General features: G+C 45.0%; 1 protein-coding gene across 6 annotated transcripts in view; it reads left to right on the top strand.

Annotated features, from left to right (window-relative positions):
* The window catches only part of LMF1 (lipase maturation factor 1), a 343,636-nt gene that overhangs the window by 283,320 nt on the left and 40,748 nt on the right, over window positions 1-19,568 (top strand). For all 6 annotated transcript variants that reach the window (XM_043523957.1, XM_037911089.2, XM_043523961.1 and 3 more), the window contains 3 exons: window positions 10,558-10,741; window positions 14,536-14,689; window positions 18,936-19,119. In XM_043523957.1, coding sequence (XP_043379892.1) covers window positions 10,558-10,741; window positions 14,536-14,689; window positions 18,936-19,119 — 522 coding nt within the window. The remainder of the gene's footprint in view (window positions 1-10,557; window positions 10,742-14,535; window positions 14,690-18,935; window positions 19,120-19,568) is intronic.

Below are 19,568 nucleotides of genomic sequence, written 5' to 3'. Positions count from 1 at the left end.
ACCAGATGGGGGAATCATAGCCTGTTTTTCTTTGTGGGAGGCTATGTTTTCATGGTACGCAAGTAACTGGAGGCACATTAAAATCAAATTTGGCTTTCAAGGCTTGCCCTTCCTATCTTTTTGCAGGAAGGGCCGACTCACGATGTTATGAATTTCAGATTGTTGCAGTGGGAGGGGATTCTTTGGAGGAGGGGCTGGAGATTTCAGAGGAGGAAAGTTAACTATTTAACCACACCAAAAAAAAAAAAAGCGAAAGATGAAAGTTGGGGAAGCCCGAAGTCTGCCTCGAGCTGTCCCGTCCCAATTTTTCAAGGGCAAAGGCCTCTACACTTACTGCTGTGTTGTTTTAACTACAAACCAGAGACTGCTAGGCAATTCTCAGTGCCGATAAAATGTATGATCCCTGCCCCGAGCAGCTGACAGACAATCTCAGGCACGATGCAATGAGAAGGTGACAAGGCACTGGGGATGGGAAGAAAAGAGGAATAACCTCGGTAAGCCAGTAAGATAAGGCAATGCTTCAGCAATGGCTAGGGCAACCCAGGGTGGATCACAGGAGGTTTTTCTCCCCCCTGAGATAAAAGAGACTGAACATGAAGAACATTTGATTCAGACAGTTCTTTGTGGGTGTCACAGACATAGTGGGTCTCCAGGAGGGCTTGAAAAGAGGAAAGAGTAGCAGCTTTACAGGCCAGCCCAAGAAGGGTGCTCCAGGCGTCGAGGTAGGCATAGAAGAGAAGCAGAACAGTGGTTGTTAGTGAAACAACTTTACTCCCTGATTTTCCCTGGGTCGTTTGCACTCTGGGTTTGGCATGGGGACGGCACTGGTTACGCTGGTGGTTAATTTGCTAGTGCTGGAGAAAGACCAGTTGTCCTGATTGGGCAGCTGCTCATCCATCCCAAAAGCTCTCCCTTTGGGGCTCTACAAAGTTCTCTTTCTCATTCCCCACCTGCGAGCCCCTCTCCCCTCAGCCCCCTTCACACTCCGTGTGAATTGGAGGGCAGAGGGAGATAGGGGGACAATCCTGGTTGCAATGCCATAAAGACACAGGTGACACACAGCTCTCTGCATGACATCCTGCCCCTAATGAAGCCAATGGAAGCTTTACTGTGGCTGGAGTCAGGATTTCACCCGCCATCTTCTTCATCAAACCAGCTGGTGCATTGTGTCTGATTTCCCCCAACCAGCGGAGACTTGGACTACAAAGAGAGTGAGGTGGCCGAAGCTCTGTGCGGACAAGCTAGAGCTGATGGTGGTAGGATGGGGAAGCATCTTGAGCTCGGTGAGATTGAGGGCTGTTCTCTTTTGCTCAGTACGAGGAGAATTCACCTGCCTCTTCTCCAAGAGATGTCCTGTTTGGTGACATCTTTGAACTCCCGCTTCAGTGAAACCTGGTGGCCAGCAACTGCCTTTTCTCATCTGTGTGTAATACAACCCTTGTGACCATGGGAACCTGGCAGTGAGTTATCGATGCAGTGAAAAGCCAAGGGGTTGGGCTACTAAGAGATACCATTCAGAAGTTTCAGCTGAAACAGGATGCAGATGTTCGCCTGGGATAGCTGCAGGGAGTGCAGTGTGCCAGTTCTCAAATGATTACACTGGTTACCTCCTGGCTCCTATGTGCAGTGGCTTGGCATTGATCTATAAAGCCTTGTAAGGCTAGGGCCCTGTCTAAGAAATCCTCTTCCTTCCCCACTGTGACATTTGAAGTCAGCTGAGGAACCATCCCCAAGATCTGAATAGCTAGAGCCAGGATCTTCCAAGGGGAGGAACTGTACTCTCCTGGTTAGGTCAACAGCTTGATCGCATCGATCTGTGACATATAGAGGACTACGAATGAAAAGCGCTATATAAGAGTGAGATTATAGTGTTCTGCCAGTGCATAGATGATGCAGTCTCTTTATTTGCAAGCCTTTTGCTGGGGCAAAGCGAGCGGGAGTTTGTCATTTATGTTATGCGAGAGAGGAATTTTGTTTGGATTTTTTTCCCAGTGATCAATGTAATTTGTGCCCTGTCTCTTAAAAATTGATACCTGCCCCTAGTGGCCTGGCTACTGGACATGTGTAAGTTACTATATATAAATAAATATATGCATATGCCCCAGTACTAACTAGTGACCACATCCACGTGATTTGGTGTAGCCTGCAAATTCACAGACATCCCTAGACTGTGTTTAACTGTTTACAAGCTATTGTTGCTGTTCCTGCTGGACAAATATATAGTCTGTTACAAGGACTATGAGCTGATAGTACCTACTGTATGTTTACAACAATCTTGGATTTAAAAAATAAATAAAAAAATAAAAAACCAGCCAAACAAAGAAGTGTAACCCTGTAAAAGAGTTATAGGGGTAGGTGTCCATTTTCTGACAGAGGGGTTTGGTAACAGTGCAGGGGACAGAAATATAAGGAATAATTGTTTTTGGGCCTAGAACCAGGAAAACTACTTTTCCAAATTAATCCAGCGAGAGCCATGAATCCACAGTATTTCATATCACACTTCATAAAACTCCAGTCATAATCCATAAAACTGACATTATTAGATTAAAAACCTCAGTTCCTCCTATAAGGAGCTTGCTCATTAGACATGCTGTAGTTTTATAACCTTAAAGTTCCTACCCAATTACCATGATTAATACTGTGCTTTAATAAAAAAAAAATCACCATGGGGGTTGGTACCATCTGTTTGTTATAATTGTGCATTTCAATATTGTCCAGCAAAAGAGAGGTGGACACTTAGTAAATACAAGTCAAGCACCAGGCTAAAGATGGTACAGTACAGAAGTAGGTAAGGAGAGGAAGCAACATACTGTTCTTGATTGTAGTGCATAGTAGGTATAAGCCTTTAAAATAGCGTAAAAGGAGTATTGGTTGTTGTGCAGGATGCATATTGAACTATCATTCTTTACACGTCTGATGACAAAGGGACAATTGTTCCATCTGCACATAGGTAGAATAACATCTATATAGTGCTTTTCATCCATAGACCCCAAACAACTTTTCACAGGAGGCGAGTGTCATTATACCCATTTTACAGGTGAGGAAACTCAGGCTCAGATAAGGAAAGTAACTTGCTCAGGGTCAACCAGAAGCCTAGTGGCAGAACCAAGACTAGAAGCCAGATCGCCTGCAGTCCAGCGCAATGCTCTATCCCCTTAGGTTATTGGAGATATTTGCTCTTCCAGCTGTGAGATGAATTAGGTTGGTTGATACGCTGGTGCTCTCTGGAGGACAGATGGAAGCTTCCCTCCAGAGCTTTTTCTTTCTCTGGGAGGAGAAAGTAAAACATGAAGAATTAAGAAGTTGTGTGCCGAAAGGGAGGATTAGATCAATGTGCTCTGGCAGCCAAAGCAAATACTGGTCTGAATCATGAGGATCCACTAACCCCAGGGTATCCTGGGCTTAAAGGATCAGAACTGCAGAAGACAGTTGCTACTCAGCTGACAAAACTTCAGTCTTAGTGTTGGCCAGACACATCTGTCACATAACATAACCTCTTTCCAGAAGTGGCCAAGAAGCCAGTCGTTAGGACAGCCTTCAATCGTAGAGATTGAAGAAATGACAGTTTCACTGATCACTTAATTGACTTCCAAGTAGAAGTTGTTGTTTTTGGCCAACCTCAGGATTAAATGGTATTTGTGCCCCCCGGGAAGGGTATAATATTAACCATTTATTGAATTTGTTCATTGATGCCTTTATGTTAATCAAATACCCAATTGTGATCCACAAGATTCAATTTGAGTAACTCATGTTAAAAATTTGTCAGGTTCATAATTCCACCCACAGACCAAAAAATGCCAAACTTATATTATTTTTGAATCCCTTGATTTTTGAGGGCTGGTGGAAATAAGATATTTTTGCTTCTGACTTCCAAGCAATAAAGAGAGGTGAATCACTACCGAAAAAAATACATGTAACAGACCACCCAGTTGCTACTTATAAAGCTGTAAAGTGATCCTGTGTCAAACTGGCAAACCGGAGAATTATTTTCTTAATATTACCGCAATAGTGCAAGGAAAATCAAATAAAAAACAAGAACATGGTTTCCTAACAAAGTAGCTAGGTGAGAAATACATTAATGAATACTGGCTGATTAATATCCATTGAACTTAAAGCTAAACGACTCATGGATCTAGAGTGAGAACTGCATACATATTTGCTGCTTTGACGACTACATGTTACATCCCAGGAACTTACATGTGTATGTCATTCAGAACCAAGTGTGTTGTTTTTTACTAATTCTGAGTAATTATCCAACATGGGCTGAGAGAGTAATTTTGTTTACCAAAAAGCAGTTAAGACTTTTGATATGTGCTGTAATTAGGCATGGCTCACCCCTTTAGGATTCTGTCGCCCTGCTCCTTGAATGTGCTGTCAGCATTTTCAAGCATTGCAACTTGCAAATATGGACATAAAACTATGCCAATGTCAGAGACAAATAAATGATATGATTTTGTTTTTGTTTTAATGAGTAAAGTTAAATTATTTTTAATAGAACATCAGCTGAAAGGCCTCACACCAATAATATGTGTTTTATTAATGTTTCAATGGTGGAACAGGATTTTGGAGACCACCGGTGACTCTAGAATGTAGGGTCCCAATGGGAGTCTGAGTATGCAAAACAGGAGAACTTGTCTAGGAAAGAAAAAAGCCAAACTGGATGAGCACACTTGAGGATATTGCATAGGGAAAATCAGGGGACTAGTAATAGGATATTCAGATAATTCTGAGAAGGTCTTATAGTGAAGATGCTGGATTGGTAGTCAGAAGATCTGCTTTCTGTTCCTGATACAAACTGTCGGTGTGACCTGGACAAACCCTTAGTTGTCTTGTGCCTAAGTTTCCCGTCTGTAAAATGGAGATAATTCTCAATTTCTCCCATCCTTCGTCTTGTGTATTTTCTTTGTAAGCCCCTCAGGGCAGGGATAGTGTGTGTATAGGGTCTAGTACAATGGGCCCCCATCTCAGTTGGAACCTCTAGATGCTTGTGGAGTAAAGTTTAATAATAACAGTGACCTCTAGGTCATCAGTTCAAATCTAGCCCACGTCAATAGCGTCATTTTTCTCATCTGACGATGCTCAAGTATCCATCTAACATGGTTGCGCTCCTCATCACTGAATACACCTGCACAACTGGCCCTAACTGGAACCCTTGCTGACACTCTCGAGAGGGGGCTAAGGATTGAATGGGCCTTGAAAACCGAACCTCTCACCCCCATTATAATCCATCTCCATGAGGGTTGAGGCATGTTGGCAGGGCAGTGTGCAGGAATCTTTAAAGGCAATACATACAAAATCACTAGATATTCCAATGTCTAGAGACAGGGTGGTGATATGATGCAACCTTGGACTTCCAGTCTCTGGAAAGCATGCTTTGACCCCCAGGCAAATCATGCTCTAAAACAGCGAGTAAACAATTCACAGGAAGGTAAAGCATGGCTGCATGAATAGAGAAACGTGCTTAAAAATAACACTCCCAATCAAAGTTATAACTTTCAGCCCAGCTGGGGGGATGGGGGAAATTCTCATTAGCTGATTTCAAGTCTGGAAAATCAGTGACTTTATTACGTCGGGGGCATAATTTTTCAATCCATTAAGTCAACTTTATAACCTTTATTTTTTTATGGGTAAGATGGTGGGGCTGTGGGTTTGTGTGTGTGTGTGTGGTAACCAAGGAACAGCTAGTTAATTAGCATAACTAGGGCTAAAACATGACTAACGGGACAAGAATCCAAATCAGTCTCAAAACTCAAACAGTTCTAAACAGGCATCATCTGCACTTTTTGTGGAGTCTGAGAAATTGTTTTATGCCAACACGCTCAGTCATTTATAACGTTTTCAGTTTTGAAGGACTGGCTGGGCATTTCAGCCAGGCAATTGGTCCCATGAAAACCCAGATGTGTCTCAATGGCAACTGTGTTGTGATTGGCTCCGTTTATCATGTTGTTATGCTGGCATTTGAGCAAAATTTTAATGTCAACTCTGTGTCTGGTGCGAGTTCGTGTCAGCAAGGCTGGATAGGTGGTGATTGATTCTTGTCCAGGAACATGGAACAATTAAAGATTTTCACTGCTGTAGGCTAAAAACCACGTTGTTCTGTGCTGGAGAGTGAAGCAGTGCACTTAATGGCATCTTCCAGTAGAGTTAGAGTCTGGATTACGTTGCAATATCCTTTAAAGGTTAACGGGCCAAATCGGCAGCTCGTGTAAATGTGCGTGGCATCATTGACGTCAGTGCAATGCCACACACAAGCTGAATGTCTGGCCCTCTTAACTCTTTCACTTTTATGGTGAGGGTATGATTATTGTCTCTAGTGATTGTTAGCGAGAGCGCCAATTTGGATGCCTCTTGAGGCATATACATAGGAATTGCCAGAGTGGATCAGAGCCAAGGTCCATCTAGACCAGCATCTGGTACAAGAACACTGCAGTAACCGACGTAGGATTATCTGTCCCATATTTGCTCTCATCCTGGTCCCTATCAGTCAGAAACTGGCATAAACCTGGAGCATTTTCCAGAAAGGGGAGTTCTCCAATGGGTTCTACAGATTGAAGCGTGACCTGGGCTCTATCTATTGTGCAGATCCAGGTTGCGTCCTTTGTGTCTGATGGGTGGCTGCTGCTGTGATCATTTCCATTGTCCTCCTGTCTTCAACAGAACGGTGCTCACGTTCAGGCACTACTGCTGTATGCCACTATTCACCAACTCACGCCGCCAGCTGCACCGCGCAGGGGTTTGTTACTGTAGGGTTCTGTACGCATGCAACGTTGTGATGGTACCAAAGTGAATGCCGTAAGTCTTCTGAGGTGGCTTGACATGCCAGCTCCCTAGATGGCTCTTCACGCCTTAGAAACCTGCTGTAGTGACCCTGTGGCATCAGGCTCCGGCTGCCTTATTATCTCAGGGAAGCCAAGGCTTTAACACATGCAGAGAGAGGACAGCAGCAGACATAATGCCCTGCTCCAGTACTTCCATCTGAGGACCTCACAGTGCTTCTCAAACACCATTCGAAAGCCTCACAGCCCCCAAAGCCCTGCATACAAGAGCTGTGCGTGCAAGAGGGAGGATTTTACTGATCATATACCGCATTTCCTAATAGGGCGCCCAGTCCCTCCTCCTCAGCCGTGGATCCAGAGCCCCGGAGAGCAGTGGTGCCCAAACTTTTCCTGTTGCTCCCTGCTTCACCAGGGATGGATTCTGCACACACACAGCCACTCCGTCACTGCACGGTCGGCTCAGCAGAGGAGCTTGGGCTGACGGCAGAGCTGGGCTCAGAACTGAGGAGCTGGAGCCAGCGGCAGAGTTGGCCGGGAGGTGGAGAGGGAATGAGGGCAGAGCTGGGCTGGGGCCAGAGCAGGAGGCAGGGCGGAGCTGCGACTGGGGGCGGAGCTGCAACTGGGAGCGGAGTAGAGTTGTGGCTGGAGCCAGAGCTGGGTTGGGGGCAGAGCGAGGTTGGGTGGCGCTCCCTTCCCACCCCACATGAGGGCTGGCCCAGGCTCCACCGTGTGCCCCCCTTTCTGCCCCCCGAAAGTTTCTTAGCCCCACAGTTCGGGGACCGCTGCCAGAGAGGGTTGTCTGGGAAGTCACGCTGTTAGCGATGGGGAGTGGCACACATGCATGTCTACCCTTGGCACTCCGTCAATGAACAAAGATGAGCTCCATGTGCGAAGCGGGTTCCTCAGTCTATACCTGGTCTCACTCCGGCAAACTCCTGTTCACTGCAAAGGGAATTAAGGGCTCATTTGCACATGCTGTTGCACCAGTTTAGAATATGGTGTAATTCTAAACAGATGTAGTTAAACCAATAAAAAGTCTGTGTGGACACTCTTATTTTGGTTTAATCCAGGCCTGCTTCCGTTTAGCTTAAATTAATTAGGAACAGATTGAAGACAAACCACAATAAGCCTCTAAAATAAGTGTGCACACAGGGGTTTGCACCAGTTTCATGGAACCCATGCAAGTTTCTGTGTAGACAAGGTCTTAAGGATCTCAGGATTTGACCTGAGGGTTACATGTGTTTGTATTTTCATTTGTGATAAAACAGGGAAATTATTTCATTTTATTTCATTTCAAATTATTTAATCTTATTTCATGCTGCCCCTCGACCCTTATCAATAGTTACCACTAAGCACAGGAAATAAGTGCAGTACCACAGAGATGCCACTGTTTGGTACTTGTTCACCTGGTGATTCATAGGTTCCACATTGTAATCATCTAGTCTGACCTCCTGTATAACACTGACGAGAGAACTTCCCCGAAATAATTCCTAGAACAGATCGTTTGGAAAAAAATCTTGATTTAAAAATTGTCAGTAATGAAGAGTCCGCCAGTTCCAGTTAAAAATGTATATCCTATTTCCCTTCCGAATTTGTCTAGCTTTAACTTTCAGCCATTTGATCATGTTATACCTTTCCCCGCTAGATTGAAGATCCCATTTTTAAATATTTGTTCCCCATGTAGATACTTAGAGTATAACCAAGTCACACCTACCCTTCTCTTGTTTAAGCTTAATGGATGGAGCTAGAATGATGCTTACTGCTCAGAAGTGCGTAACAGAGCAAAATTCTGCCTTCACTGGCAGCTGTGCAACCCCAGTGACGTCAGGGGGTTTGAGAGTGGGTAGCAATAATAATGATGGAGAAATTGTCCTGTGTGTTGAGTGGTGTGTGGAGTTCTAATGAAAGGCTCCAAATTTGGGTTTGTAATTCAGCCTGAGCAGAGATGTAGCTCCATCTTTTCTGTGGCTGACCCATGAAAATGGCAAAAAAGTGACATCATGTAACTGTAAGGCTGTAAAATAAAGCCATATGCTCTGAAGGCATGTGATTCATGACCACGGCTAAATGGACTGTGCCCAAGAAATAACTGCTTTATGCTCATTAAGGTTGGCTGGGGAACTGGGTGCAAGAAGGTGCCTTGGATTTGCAAATCATTGTAATGAGAAGAAAAAATATCCTGTATCTCAAAAACCTGTCCCAATATATACAAATATTTATGCTCTTCCAAGAGCTTTGAAATGTTCCCACCTTTTCTGTTCTGCGTTACACATGCAAAACATCCTCATAAATGGGTAATAAAAGCTCAAATAAAAAATACCTCTTAGAAAACACACATAGATATTTAAGGGCTGTTCTTTAATTAGAAGTGCCAAAGTTTTCCTCTCGGGTTTCTGAAACCTTGGTTTCACTGACAAGTGGGCGTAATCAGGAAGTAACCACATAGACAATCAAACATGGAACCAAACAACAGCATAGTCACAGAGGTGAGTAGGGAAATCAAGTCACCATGCACGGGAGATCCTTTTTCCCACTGAAAGTAATGGCAGAACTCACTTTGAGTGTCCGCGGGAGCATGTTCAGGCCTCTAGAGTGGTGGGTTTTTTTGCCATGTCTTTGGTAATCTCAGACAAGAGGAAGTTCAGCAGAAAAACGTGTGCAGGGCTGTGATAACACAGTATCCAGGGTTTTCTTGTCTCTGCCCCTGTGCTGCTATTGGGTGCATGTAGATAGCTTCTGAGACAGGGCTGTGCTCACTGTTGTTTCAAGTACTTTACTGTGGTATACGCTCTGTATGGTATTACAGTATACCCTTTAGGGGTGTTTCTCCTATGAGTGGTCACCCCAAGAAGAAAAAGTGGTTACTTACCAGTGATTGTAGTTCTTTGAGGCGGTTGCCTCTAGAGCTGTGTGGAAAGCCGGGGCTGTTGCAGGGGAAATGGGTGCATGAATGCCCCCTTATGTCACCAGACATTGAGTGTACGAGGTTATGTGAAGAAGTGCCATCCACGGCCACTCAGTTCCTCCTTCTCCGTGAATGTAGGTGGAGGAAGCCCAGCCATTTCCTCGCTGTCTGACGTGCCAGACTCCTAGCTAACCCTTTCCCATAACATTCCTCAACACACAGGGACACTTTTTTATTGTGGTGTTTTTAGTGGTTTAGAGTAGCGGTAGGGTTGCAACTATCACTCAATGCCAAAGTGCACGTGGGTCTCCAGTTAAAATCAGCTCAGTGTACGGTCCCTCCACAGCCAGGAAATAGTGCCAGGAGAGCCTCCTTTGCAGTGCAGAAGCTACCGGACACAAATGTTTATACATATTTTTAAAGTAATTTTTTTTTTAAATGGATCCACTCAACATTTCCATGAGCTTGAGCAGGTGAAAGCCCCTTTGGCACAGGGCTGTCTGGCCCTGTCTTCAAGATCCACCGGTGACAGCAAGTGAAATGACGGTTGAGATTTGAGGTCTTCCCCAAAGGATGACCACAATGACCGCAGAGATTTCTCTACAGGTTGGCAGGGCGTGTTTGGACTCCCAGATACTTGGTTACAGTCGTACCATTCCAAACCAGTCACTGCAGCTGTAATTATCATTGTACCTAACCTTGTTTCAACAGAACAAGCCATTGTGTACATGGACGTTTCCTTTCCTCCTAAAGACAAATGCTGTAGTACTAAGGCTGGGACACAATCGCTTGGAAACCTGGCCAGGTGACACTTCTTCAGGGCATTCCCCTGCCTAAACTCACAACTACCCAATGCTTTCATTGTTTCCTACTTAGGTGGTCTTAATTATCAGTGGGAACCTGAGCTTCCTCAACTGGTTAACCATCGTGCCCAGCATTGCCTGTTTTGATGACACCTGCTTGGGATTCCTGTTCACTTCTAAAGAGGGATGTGTGAAGGACCAAGTGTTGAAGATACAAGCCAAACAGGCAGCAGGACAGAGGCTTCCTTTGAGATACGGTAGGTCATTCCCGTGAGGAATAAAACCTTATCTATCTACCTTATCTCTTTTATTCCCAGCTCAGCCACTGGCCTGTTGGGTGAACTTGGGCAAGTCCCTTCACCGTTCTGTGCCTACGTTTCTCCACCCTGTAAAATAGGGATAATGATACTGACCTCCCTTTGGAAAGGGCTTTACATGAGCTAGGTCTTACTATTATGTGTGCAGGGGAAAGGAAGTATCTTTGTGTGACAATTCCCTCGTGGGATCATCCACAGCGAAGGGCCTCTGGATCTTAAAACTTAAGCCTCTGCTACTTACCCTAAAGAACCGTTCGCTCAGAGGCAGGAGCTGACTGATAGACTTCCATCCTCCAGCTACATAGGGGGAATGCTTACATGGTGTTAGTGCGGGTTGTATTTGCTTATAGGAAAATAAGCCTCTAAAGCTAAAATTCTGATATCTTTGCTCCTGGTGGGTGGCACCTTGTTCCACTGACTTCAGTGAGAGTATTTTAAGGTACTACTCAGCATGAGGAAAAGCATCAGATGTATCAAAGTAAGCAATATATAGGTTGAAAACTTGCCTCCATTGAAGTCAGTAACAACACTCCCGTTGATGTCCATGGGACCAGAATTTCAGTGGTATTTTTTTAATGTTTAAACGTGGAAAACGTTTTTCACATGTATCACACTTGCAATTTTGCAGCATTTGCCACTGACACAATGGACATAATAGCTCTGTCCAGTTGTCTTTAGACTATTCGGGAGTCGTCATTGTTCTAACATAAGCAGAATGTTTTGATTGTGGAATTAAATCAGTAATTTAATGTGGTGCCAAACAAAAAAAAAAAAAAAAAGGAGTGGGAGGGCATAAAATCCTCTCTCGCAAATTTTAAGGAGCAGGGCTATCAGACTTTGTCAAGAATGCTGGGCTTGTTCGAGCATCAAGAATTTGGCTGTCAAATTGCCCTGGGCATATAGTTTGGCCTACGGGTATAGCATGAAAAAGTAAATAGAAGTTTTGTTCATATGAATAAAAAAGGAGCAATGAAGCATGTTGCTAATGTACACTGCTAAGATTTAAAAAAATAAAATCCTATCCCCAAAGAGAACTGACAGCACAGAGAGAAGGGGGATTTACTTACATGGGGCTGGGTAACAGATGTAGAACTGTTTCTAGTATTTGTATAAACAATATGTAAGCAACAAATTGAACATAATATCAACATCAGTTACAGATGCTAGTTTTTAAATATACCAAACATCCATCGGAAAGACAAAAACATGTTTACAAAATAAAATGCCTGACTAGTTCTTTCGGAGCAAGCCCGATCCACCTCAGATTATGCCATGTATTAAACAGAAGTGTTTAGTTTCAGTAATGCTAATTAAATTTCATTACACTTTCTATGTATTTATTAAAAGCGGCAAAGAGTCCTGTGGCACCTTATAGACTAACAGACATATTGGCGCATAAGCTTTCATGAGGGTGAATACCCACTTCGTCGGATGCATGTGTTTGTTTAGTCTGGGAATATTTTTGCATGCATCCGACGAAGTGGGCATTCACCCACGAAAGCTCATGCTCCAATACGTCTGTTAGTCTATAAGGTGCCACAGGACTCTTTGCCGCTTTTACAGATCCAGACTAACACGGCTACCCCTCTGATACTATGTATTTATTTTAAATATTTTACTAGATGAAATCTCTTTAGTTGCAGCATTTCAATGCCAAGTAGTTTTCTGGCAGGGCTGGTAAATCCAGTGATCGGAGTGATGCTAGAGATCTCCTGTTGAGCTGTGTTTTTCAGTCACTCTGAGTAAACCTATGCCTGACTTGTTGGAGAAGAAACAGAATAATGGTTCTTCAATTTACCAATCCGTGAATCATTTTGAGAATGAGAGAGATCCTCTTGTGACTCAGCTTCCCAAATTTACTCCAAGAAATTCTCTGACAGGTCCCCACAGACCGCCAGTTAAGGGTTACTTAGAAGAACCTCCCATACTTGCTACAAACTTGGGTTCAGTCCCAGCTTAAATCCATCCCTGTTCCAGAAAGCGCTCATGCACGTGCTGAATAATAATGGATTGCTGAGTCGGTGCCTTGGACAGGAGGGCCATGTAGCAAAAGTCCTAGAGGACCATTAATCCCAAGAGTCAGAAGAATGGAGGGTGTGGCATTTTATGCCCCTTTTGTTCATGTGAAAGTTTTTATAAAGGAGCCTGTCACATGGGACCAGATACTCGAGGCACCAACTCCTGTTGATTTCAGTGAGACGTAGGTGCCTAAGTACCTCTAAGGATCTGCGCCTTGGTGTCTAAGGGCCTGATCCAAGTCTCACTGAAGTCAATGGCAAGATTCCCATTGATGGGCTGCAAAGCAGACCCTGCACCTCTTCCGCCAGTTTCACTCCTTTCTGTTGCCGTTCTCCACATGGATTTAACTGTAACTGCAGTTAAAGGTCAGATTGGTGCAACTCGGAGGGCATGGTTATGATGTACACAGTGCTGTAGGTGTCCATGGTGCTTTATAGCCATGCAAGAAGTGATGACCTGTGGCCCCAACGAGCGGACTGTCAAAGGGCCAGATCCTGCAAACCCTCACTCACCCAGTTAGTGGCAGACGAGTCCGAGAAGCAGGGATATGCAGAATCAGGCCCATGTTTAGACATCATCCAGACAAATGGTGACCTGGGGAGCACCGACATTCACAATAAACCTTTGCAGTCATTGGTGTTCGTATCTGATTATTTTTTTCCTTACAGGCTAGAAGTCTCAGGCCATCTGATCACAGAGGCAGCCCGGCTGCGATGCAGGGGGCTGGGGTAGATAACCCACCCGAATCAAGTGATTCTCCAAAAATATTCCCAGACTAAACAATTATTCATACTATATGAGAGGTTTAAATAACCATCCCGCTCCGGCAGAGATAGGAGGAAAGCTACATGCATTTGCTTTGAGTCTTCTCCTTTGACTGTCCACATTAAATTAAAAACAATCATAAGCACAAAAAACCCTTTAGAGTCTGCCTTAGCTTATTTGTCTGATTGTGATAACGTTAGATTCTCTGTAGACTGAAAAACCGCATTTTATCCAGTACAACACCAGTCTCATTTGCAGGGTCCTTCCTGCAAGCCATTTCCCAAAGCACTTCCCAATGTAAAATAATGGAAGTTGAAATAATAAGTGGTAGCCAAAGGATAGAGAAGTGTACAGAGGCACTAACCAGGGAAGAGATGAGAATCAAAGAGAGGAGTTGTGTCAGTGGCAGGAAGATGCAGAAAAGCAAATTCCAGTGGTAAGAGCTGCGGAGGAGTGTTCTCTCTTCCACCAGCAGTGAGGAAGGACAAAGAAACGGCTGGTGTTAGGATCCATGATGAGGAATAGAGAGAGTTTAAAATCAGCTGGCGAGAGTCCATGGAAAGCCTTAATAACAAGGAGGGCAATTCTGAACAATGTCTAAATGCCTGCTGTGTTTTTTTTTGCTACACTAAAACTGTTATTACTCTAACATTTTAGACATTTTTCTTTTCAGCCCCTTCTCAGACTATTTAGAGAAAGGCAGATCTTTGGAGAGAGATTACATGGCCTACCGGTGAGGATTTGTTTGATTACGTGTAAGAATCATCCACTTTAGCTTGAAAGGGAGCTGACACCAACTGTTAGCAGCCCTCTGAAATTGCCTGTCAGGTGACATGAAAGGATTGTAGGGGGAAAAAAAACGTCTTCTCAGAAGCAGGGTCTGAATTGATCATGAGGAACTTCAGACGGTGAAGTCACTTCCTTTCTGGTTCTGTTTGTGTTCTAACCAGGCTGCTACGTCCGCAAAGTGGTGAACGTCTCATTTGGACTCCTGATCACCTATCTCAGTATACCTGTCGTTCTCAACCTGCTTAATTCCAGACAAGTCATGAACACCTCATTCAACTCGCTCAGGATAGTAAACACATACGGCGCTTTTGGAAGGTACTAATCATTTGAATAGACCCACAGCACACCTATTCTGTTCTATTCTCCTATCAACATCATGAAATATAGTCAATTAGCCAGTCTTTGTGTCTTATAATCATTATTTTTTAATCCTTCTGGTAGCTGATAGGTTCAGAGTGGCTGTTCATTGGGGATGGGGGGGAAAAGGGAGTGCTTGAAAAGGATCACAAAATCCTCTCCTACTGTATTATAATTTATTTGACTATAGTTTTGCTTTAAATTTATAACTGTTCTTATGGGGCACAATATATTAGATATAAAAACATTATGATAATATGCATAGAAGGTAGAGAGTCATATGGGTCATATTTAGAGTGATTTTTTTTCTCTCTATCGTGTGTGTGTTCGTGTTCCTTCCTTCCTCCCTCCCTCTAGCTGGGAAAATCTCCTCCGTGAACCTGCCTTGCCTTTCTGCTCTGGCAGAAGAAAAGTCATAAGGATGCCCCTGAAAAAGAGCCTTCTGCATGATAGCATGCAGGGTTCTGCATTAGGCCGTTGGGCCACCTTATTGTGGCCATACTAGCTATCTCTGCAAGTATCCACACAGGCTAAATACTTATCACTGCTTTCAACCGCATAGAACTTGTTCCTCTAGCTACCAGTTGGAAACTAGCTGGTTTTGCAGTAACACCAGTGGGGTAGGGAAGGAGAAGACCCTCAATATAGCATGTTCAATCTGTTGTTGTTGCTTTGGTATTCCGACAACGTGCAGGGGCCGATTGATAATGAGGCCCCATTGTGCTAGGCTAGAGTAATAGACATTCCCTGCTTTGAAGACCTTGTAATCCGAACAGACAAGATAGAGAAAGGGGAGAGGAAAGGGGTATAAAATAGAAGCAGAGTTATTGTTTTACAAACAACATGTTAGTTCCGCAGTTTTTGTGCTTGTAGCCAGCTCGGGCTGACGTGGGAGAGAGTCTGTTTAGGTTCCCGCAGCACACCCATTGTGGAATCTGAGTGCTTGCTAGTTCCTCTTGATGAGTTATTGAGCTGTTTAGAATTTAATCTGTATCTCTTGAGGAGGTTGCGGGGAGGAAGTAGAACTGGAGGACCGGGAGTTCGATCATCCTACCAGTTGTGTGCGCAATTCCTACTGAAGTCAATATGAGCTGTAGACAGGCAGCTGATGGAAGGACTGGGCCCAAGCCTTTTAATCCAGTTGGAGGGTCTGAGGTAATCCTGATGAAGCTGGCCAGTCTTTTATAGTTAGACCTCTGCTTCTGCCAGCCGCAGGCCCACACTGTGCTGACCATATGTTCTCTAGAGCAGGGTTTCTCAACCCGTGGGTCGGGACCCAAAACTGGGTGGCCAGAATGTTTCAAAGGGTCGCATGATAGCTCCTGTCCCACGGGATTAGCTGGGCTCATCTCCCTGCTCCAGGTACTTCAGCCTCTGGGGTCCCAGCACCACTCAGATTGGGCTCAGCCATCATGATAATGGGAGTCCGGGTAGGCCAGATTTGAGTGAGTGGTACTGCAACCCCATGAGCCAGGTCACAGCTCCACTCACACAGATTTGGTCCAGTCAGGGAGGCGAGAGGTTGCAACGCCCGGGGCGGAGAGCCAAGCCCAGCTAGCCCCACAGCACAGGAGCTGCAGGAGCCACTACTGTGTAGGGTGACCAGACAGCAAGTATGAAAAATCGGGCCAGGTTTGGGGGGTAATAGGAGCCCATATGAAAAAAAGCCCCAAATATTGGGACTCACTGTGGGGTGAGTGCCGGGCAGGATCCGACTGAAACCACCCCAGGGCCTCCACCCCCAGATTATGTTCTGGGTCGTGACAGATCATAAACGTTTACAAATAGGTCTTGAGCCCAAAAAGGTTGAGAACCGCTGCTCTAGAGGCCTGAGGCAAAGGATGGAAACGGCTCCTATTGATTTCAGTGGGTTGTGGATCATACCCCAGAAAATAGCCAGCTGTTATCAAAGGGGCATTATAAAAAGAGGGATCTGATTGGCTGCAGAAGATTCTGGCTGAGCAGGTACCCAGTGTAACTACCCAGGTGTGTTAGGTCCTTGTTACAAAAATGTAACCTTTGTAAAAGCCATGTCACTCTGTGAGCAGTAGCGTTCGCAGCATGCCCATAGTCACACTGGGCTTTGAAATGATCTTTTACCCACCTTTCAAACAAGCCGACATTTCTGTTCAACCTCTGCAGAAAGGGAAGCTTTGAACAAACACGATAAAAAACAAACCTCCGCACTTTAAAACATAGCAGTGTTTTGTGTGACACGTGAAAGCCCTGTTTTGGAGGAGAGTTGGAGGGGGCAGGGTAGGAGTGGTGAGAACAAAATTGTATTAATCCCTGCATCTCTTAGAGTGGTGGAGCCTTGGAGTTATGGGAGTTTGTTGTATTTGGGTTCTTGTTTCTCTTTTTCCTCTTCGGTCTAAGGTTTTTGTTTCAACAGTTACCAGAACCAAAAGAGCGTGTGATGAAATGCTGCTGTAATATGTTTGTAATTCCAGCCTATGTAAACCAATAAAAAGAGGATTGCAGCTCATAATGAATATACGATTATGTGAAACTTGACATATTTTGAAGCACACAGTAGGAACCAACTCTTATTAGTAATTTGGTGTCCCTGATTTACAGTGTGTTTCTAACCATTGGGCAGCTAGCCACGGCTCATAACTCAGCCGAAGGTATAGTATGGAACTTGGCTGAAGAGTCCAGAAATCTATTAAATGCAGGTAACAATTATACACTGAGATGAATGGCATCCATTAGTTGCAAGAGTCTATCACTGGAAATAAGCAAAGGGGGAGGGAATTGCTGGTCTGCGCTTTCAGTTTTTTGGGTTGATGGCGGAAGGACCAAGAGAGGACGGAATTAGGGGACGGGGATTGGACCAGTTGGATAGATAGAATGATGTTATGCAGACACCGTGGCAAACAGAGGGCTCCATTGTAGAGAAGCATCACTGACAGATCTTTGAAAAAAAGCCCTTGCGGAACGGATTTCAACATGGGCGTCTCGCTGTAGGCTTCCTTTTGTGGCATGGTGCTTGCACTCTGCATTGTCCGATTGCCTTGCTGTTTGGAGGCTGGCAAATCATGAGACTTAGGTCTGTGTGTGACCTGCCATAAGGCTGGGGTGGTTTTTATATGTCTAATTAGGTACAGCCAGCTTGTTTTCCTTTTCTGTTTCTCTTGGCTTCAATTGTGACGGCTCACACGCCGCCCTCCCTTGCTCGGCTGCTGAGCGATGGCTCCGTGAGACTTCTCCTCCAGCTGAGATGGCGAAACGTTTGGGCACTTTCAGACAGTTGTTAATGGTGCCCCAGGAGTAATCTGCTAGGGGGTGCTCCAGATGGGGTGGGTTGTGTATACCAGTTGGCTGCCACTTTCTAGAGCAGACATAACCAATTAACCTGGACGCGCTGGACGTGTATCCTGCCCATTGCCACAGCCGAGGCGCAGGCTGGAACTCTAATGCTCCACGACCAGCAGCTCTGCTCAGTGAGCCTGTAGGAAGCCAGCCCGGTAAGGGCCGTGCTGAGCTCGTCCCAGCCGGAAGCCCCTCTGCTGATCCTGCAGATGGAGTCACATGAAATTGCACTTGCAAATACCAGAGTCGGGAGGTGCCATCAGGGCATCCACACGTGCAGATTACACGCATGCATTTTTGCACCTGGGTCATTATGCAGATCTGAGTTAGGATGGATCACTTTTGTGAGTGACCGAATCTCTACTGTCCCACACGAGTCGTGCGGTCACACAGCTAAGCCTTGCACGCCACGGGGTGTGCTGTCATTAGACTGTCAGAAGGGCTGAGATAAAGGGATGTGCTGGAAACCAAGTAGGGGGAGAGGCTGATCTCGTGGTTAGGACGCCGAGAGACCTGGATTGAATTCCCTGCTCTGCCTTGTGTGGCCTTGGGCAAGTCTCTTAGTTTCTGTGTGCCTCAACTCCCCAGCCATGGAATGGGGATAGTAGCACTGCCCTACATCACCAGGGCCTGCTGAGGAGAAACACATTGAAGATGGTGTGGTGCTCAGGTGCTGTGGTAAAGGGGGTCCATGGAAGTACCTTACATAGATTGGTGCTCAGCAGCTTGTCAGAATCAAAATGTTAAGCTGCTACCACACTTCACCTTAGCCGAAAAGCCAAAGGCAGGTTAAAAGAAATTTTAGCCTAATGGGGCAGTTCCTTGCTGACTGTCAGTATTTAGCATTTGGCACAGCCTGAGAAAATAACAATGCAATGATTATTTCCCCTAGCATTACTAAGGAACGAACTGAGATCATCTTCCAAGGTACATCCAGCCTGGACCCCAATGATCCCATGGCGGTTTGGGAGGAGTACGAGTTTAAATGTAAGCCTGGGGATTTGAAGAGGAGGCCGTGCCTTATAACACCATACCACTATCGTCTGGACTGGCTCATGTGGTTTGCTGCATTCCAGGTATGTACCTTATATGCACTGAGGTTTGTGTGTTCTCTGGCCCAGAAAGAACAACGGAAAGCCAGGAAACAAGCAACATGAAACTGCTGTACCCCTTGAGTAGACCACTACATCAACAAATGTTTGTTCTCCTGTTTGTTTCAGCTGTAGTTGTAGTTGGTGGTGGTTAAACTATAGAAATAGGCTAACACCTTGCTCTTATAATGAGACCCTTTCAGCTGCGGATCTCAAAGTAGCAATACTCCTGTGCATATAGAGTAGTTATCTCCACTTTATAGATGGGGAAACTGAGGCACATAGTGGTTGCGTGACTCTGCCAAGCTCACAGAGGGAGTTAGTGGCAGAGCCAAGGATGGGACCCAGCACTTCTGTCTCTCTGTCCACTGTGCTAAACAACAGAACACGTTTAAATAACAAGACTGGATCGAGGTACCTGTTTGTGTTTTCTA

Source organism: Chelonia mydas, chromosome 10, assembly GCF_015237465.2.
Source record: "Chelonia mydas isolate rCheMyd1 chromosome 10, rCheMyd1.pri.v2, whole genome shotgun sequence".
Classification (NCBI taxonomy): Eukaryota; Metazoa; Chordata; order Testudines; family Cheloniidae; genus Chelonia; species Chelonia mydas.
The sequence above is the reverse complement of the archived record's forward strand: the minus strand, read 5'-3'. Positions and strand labels throughout refer to the sequence as shown.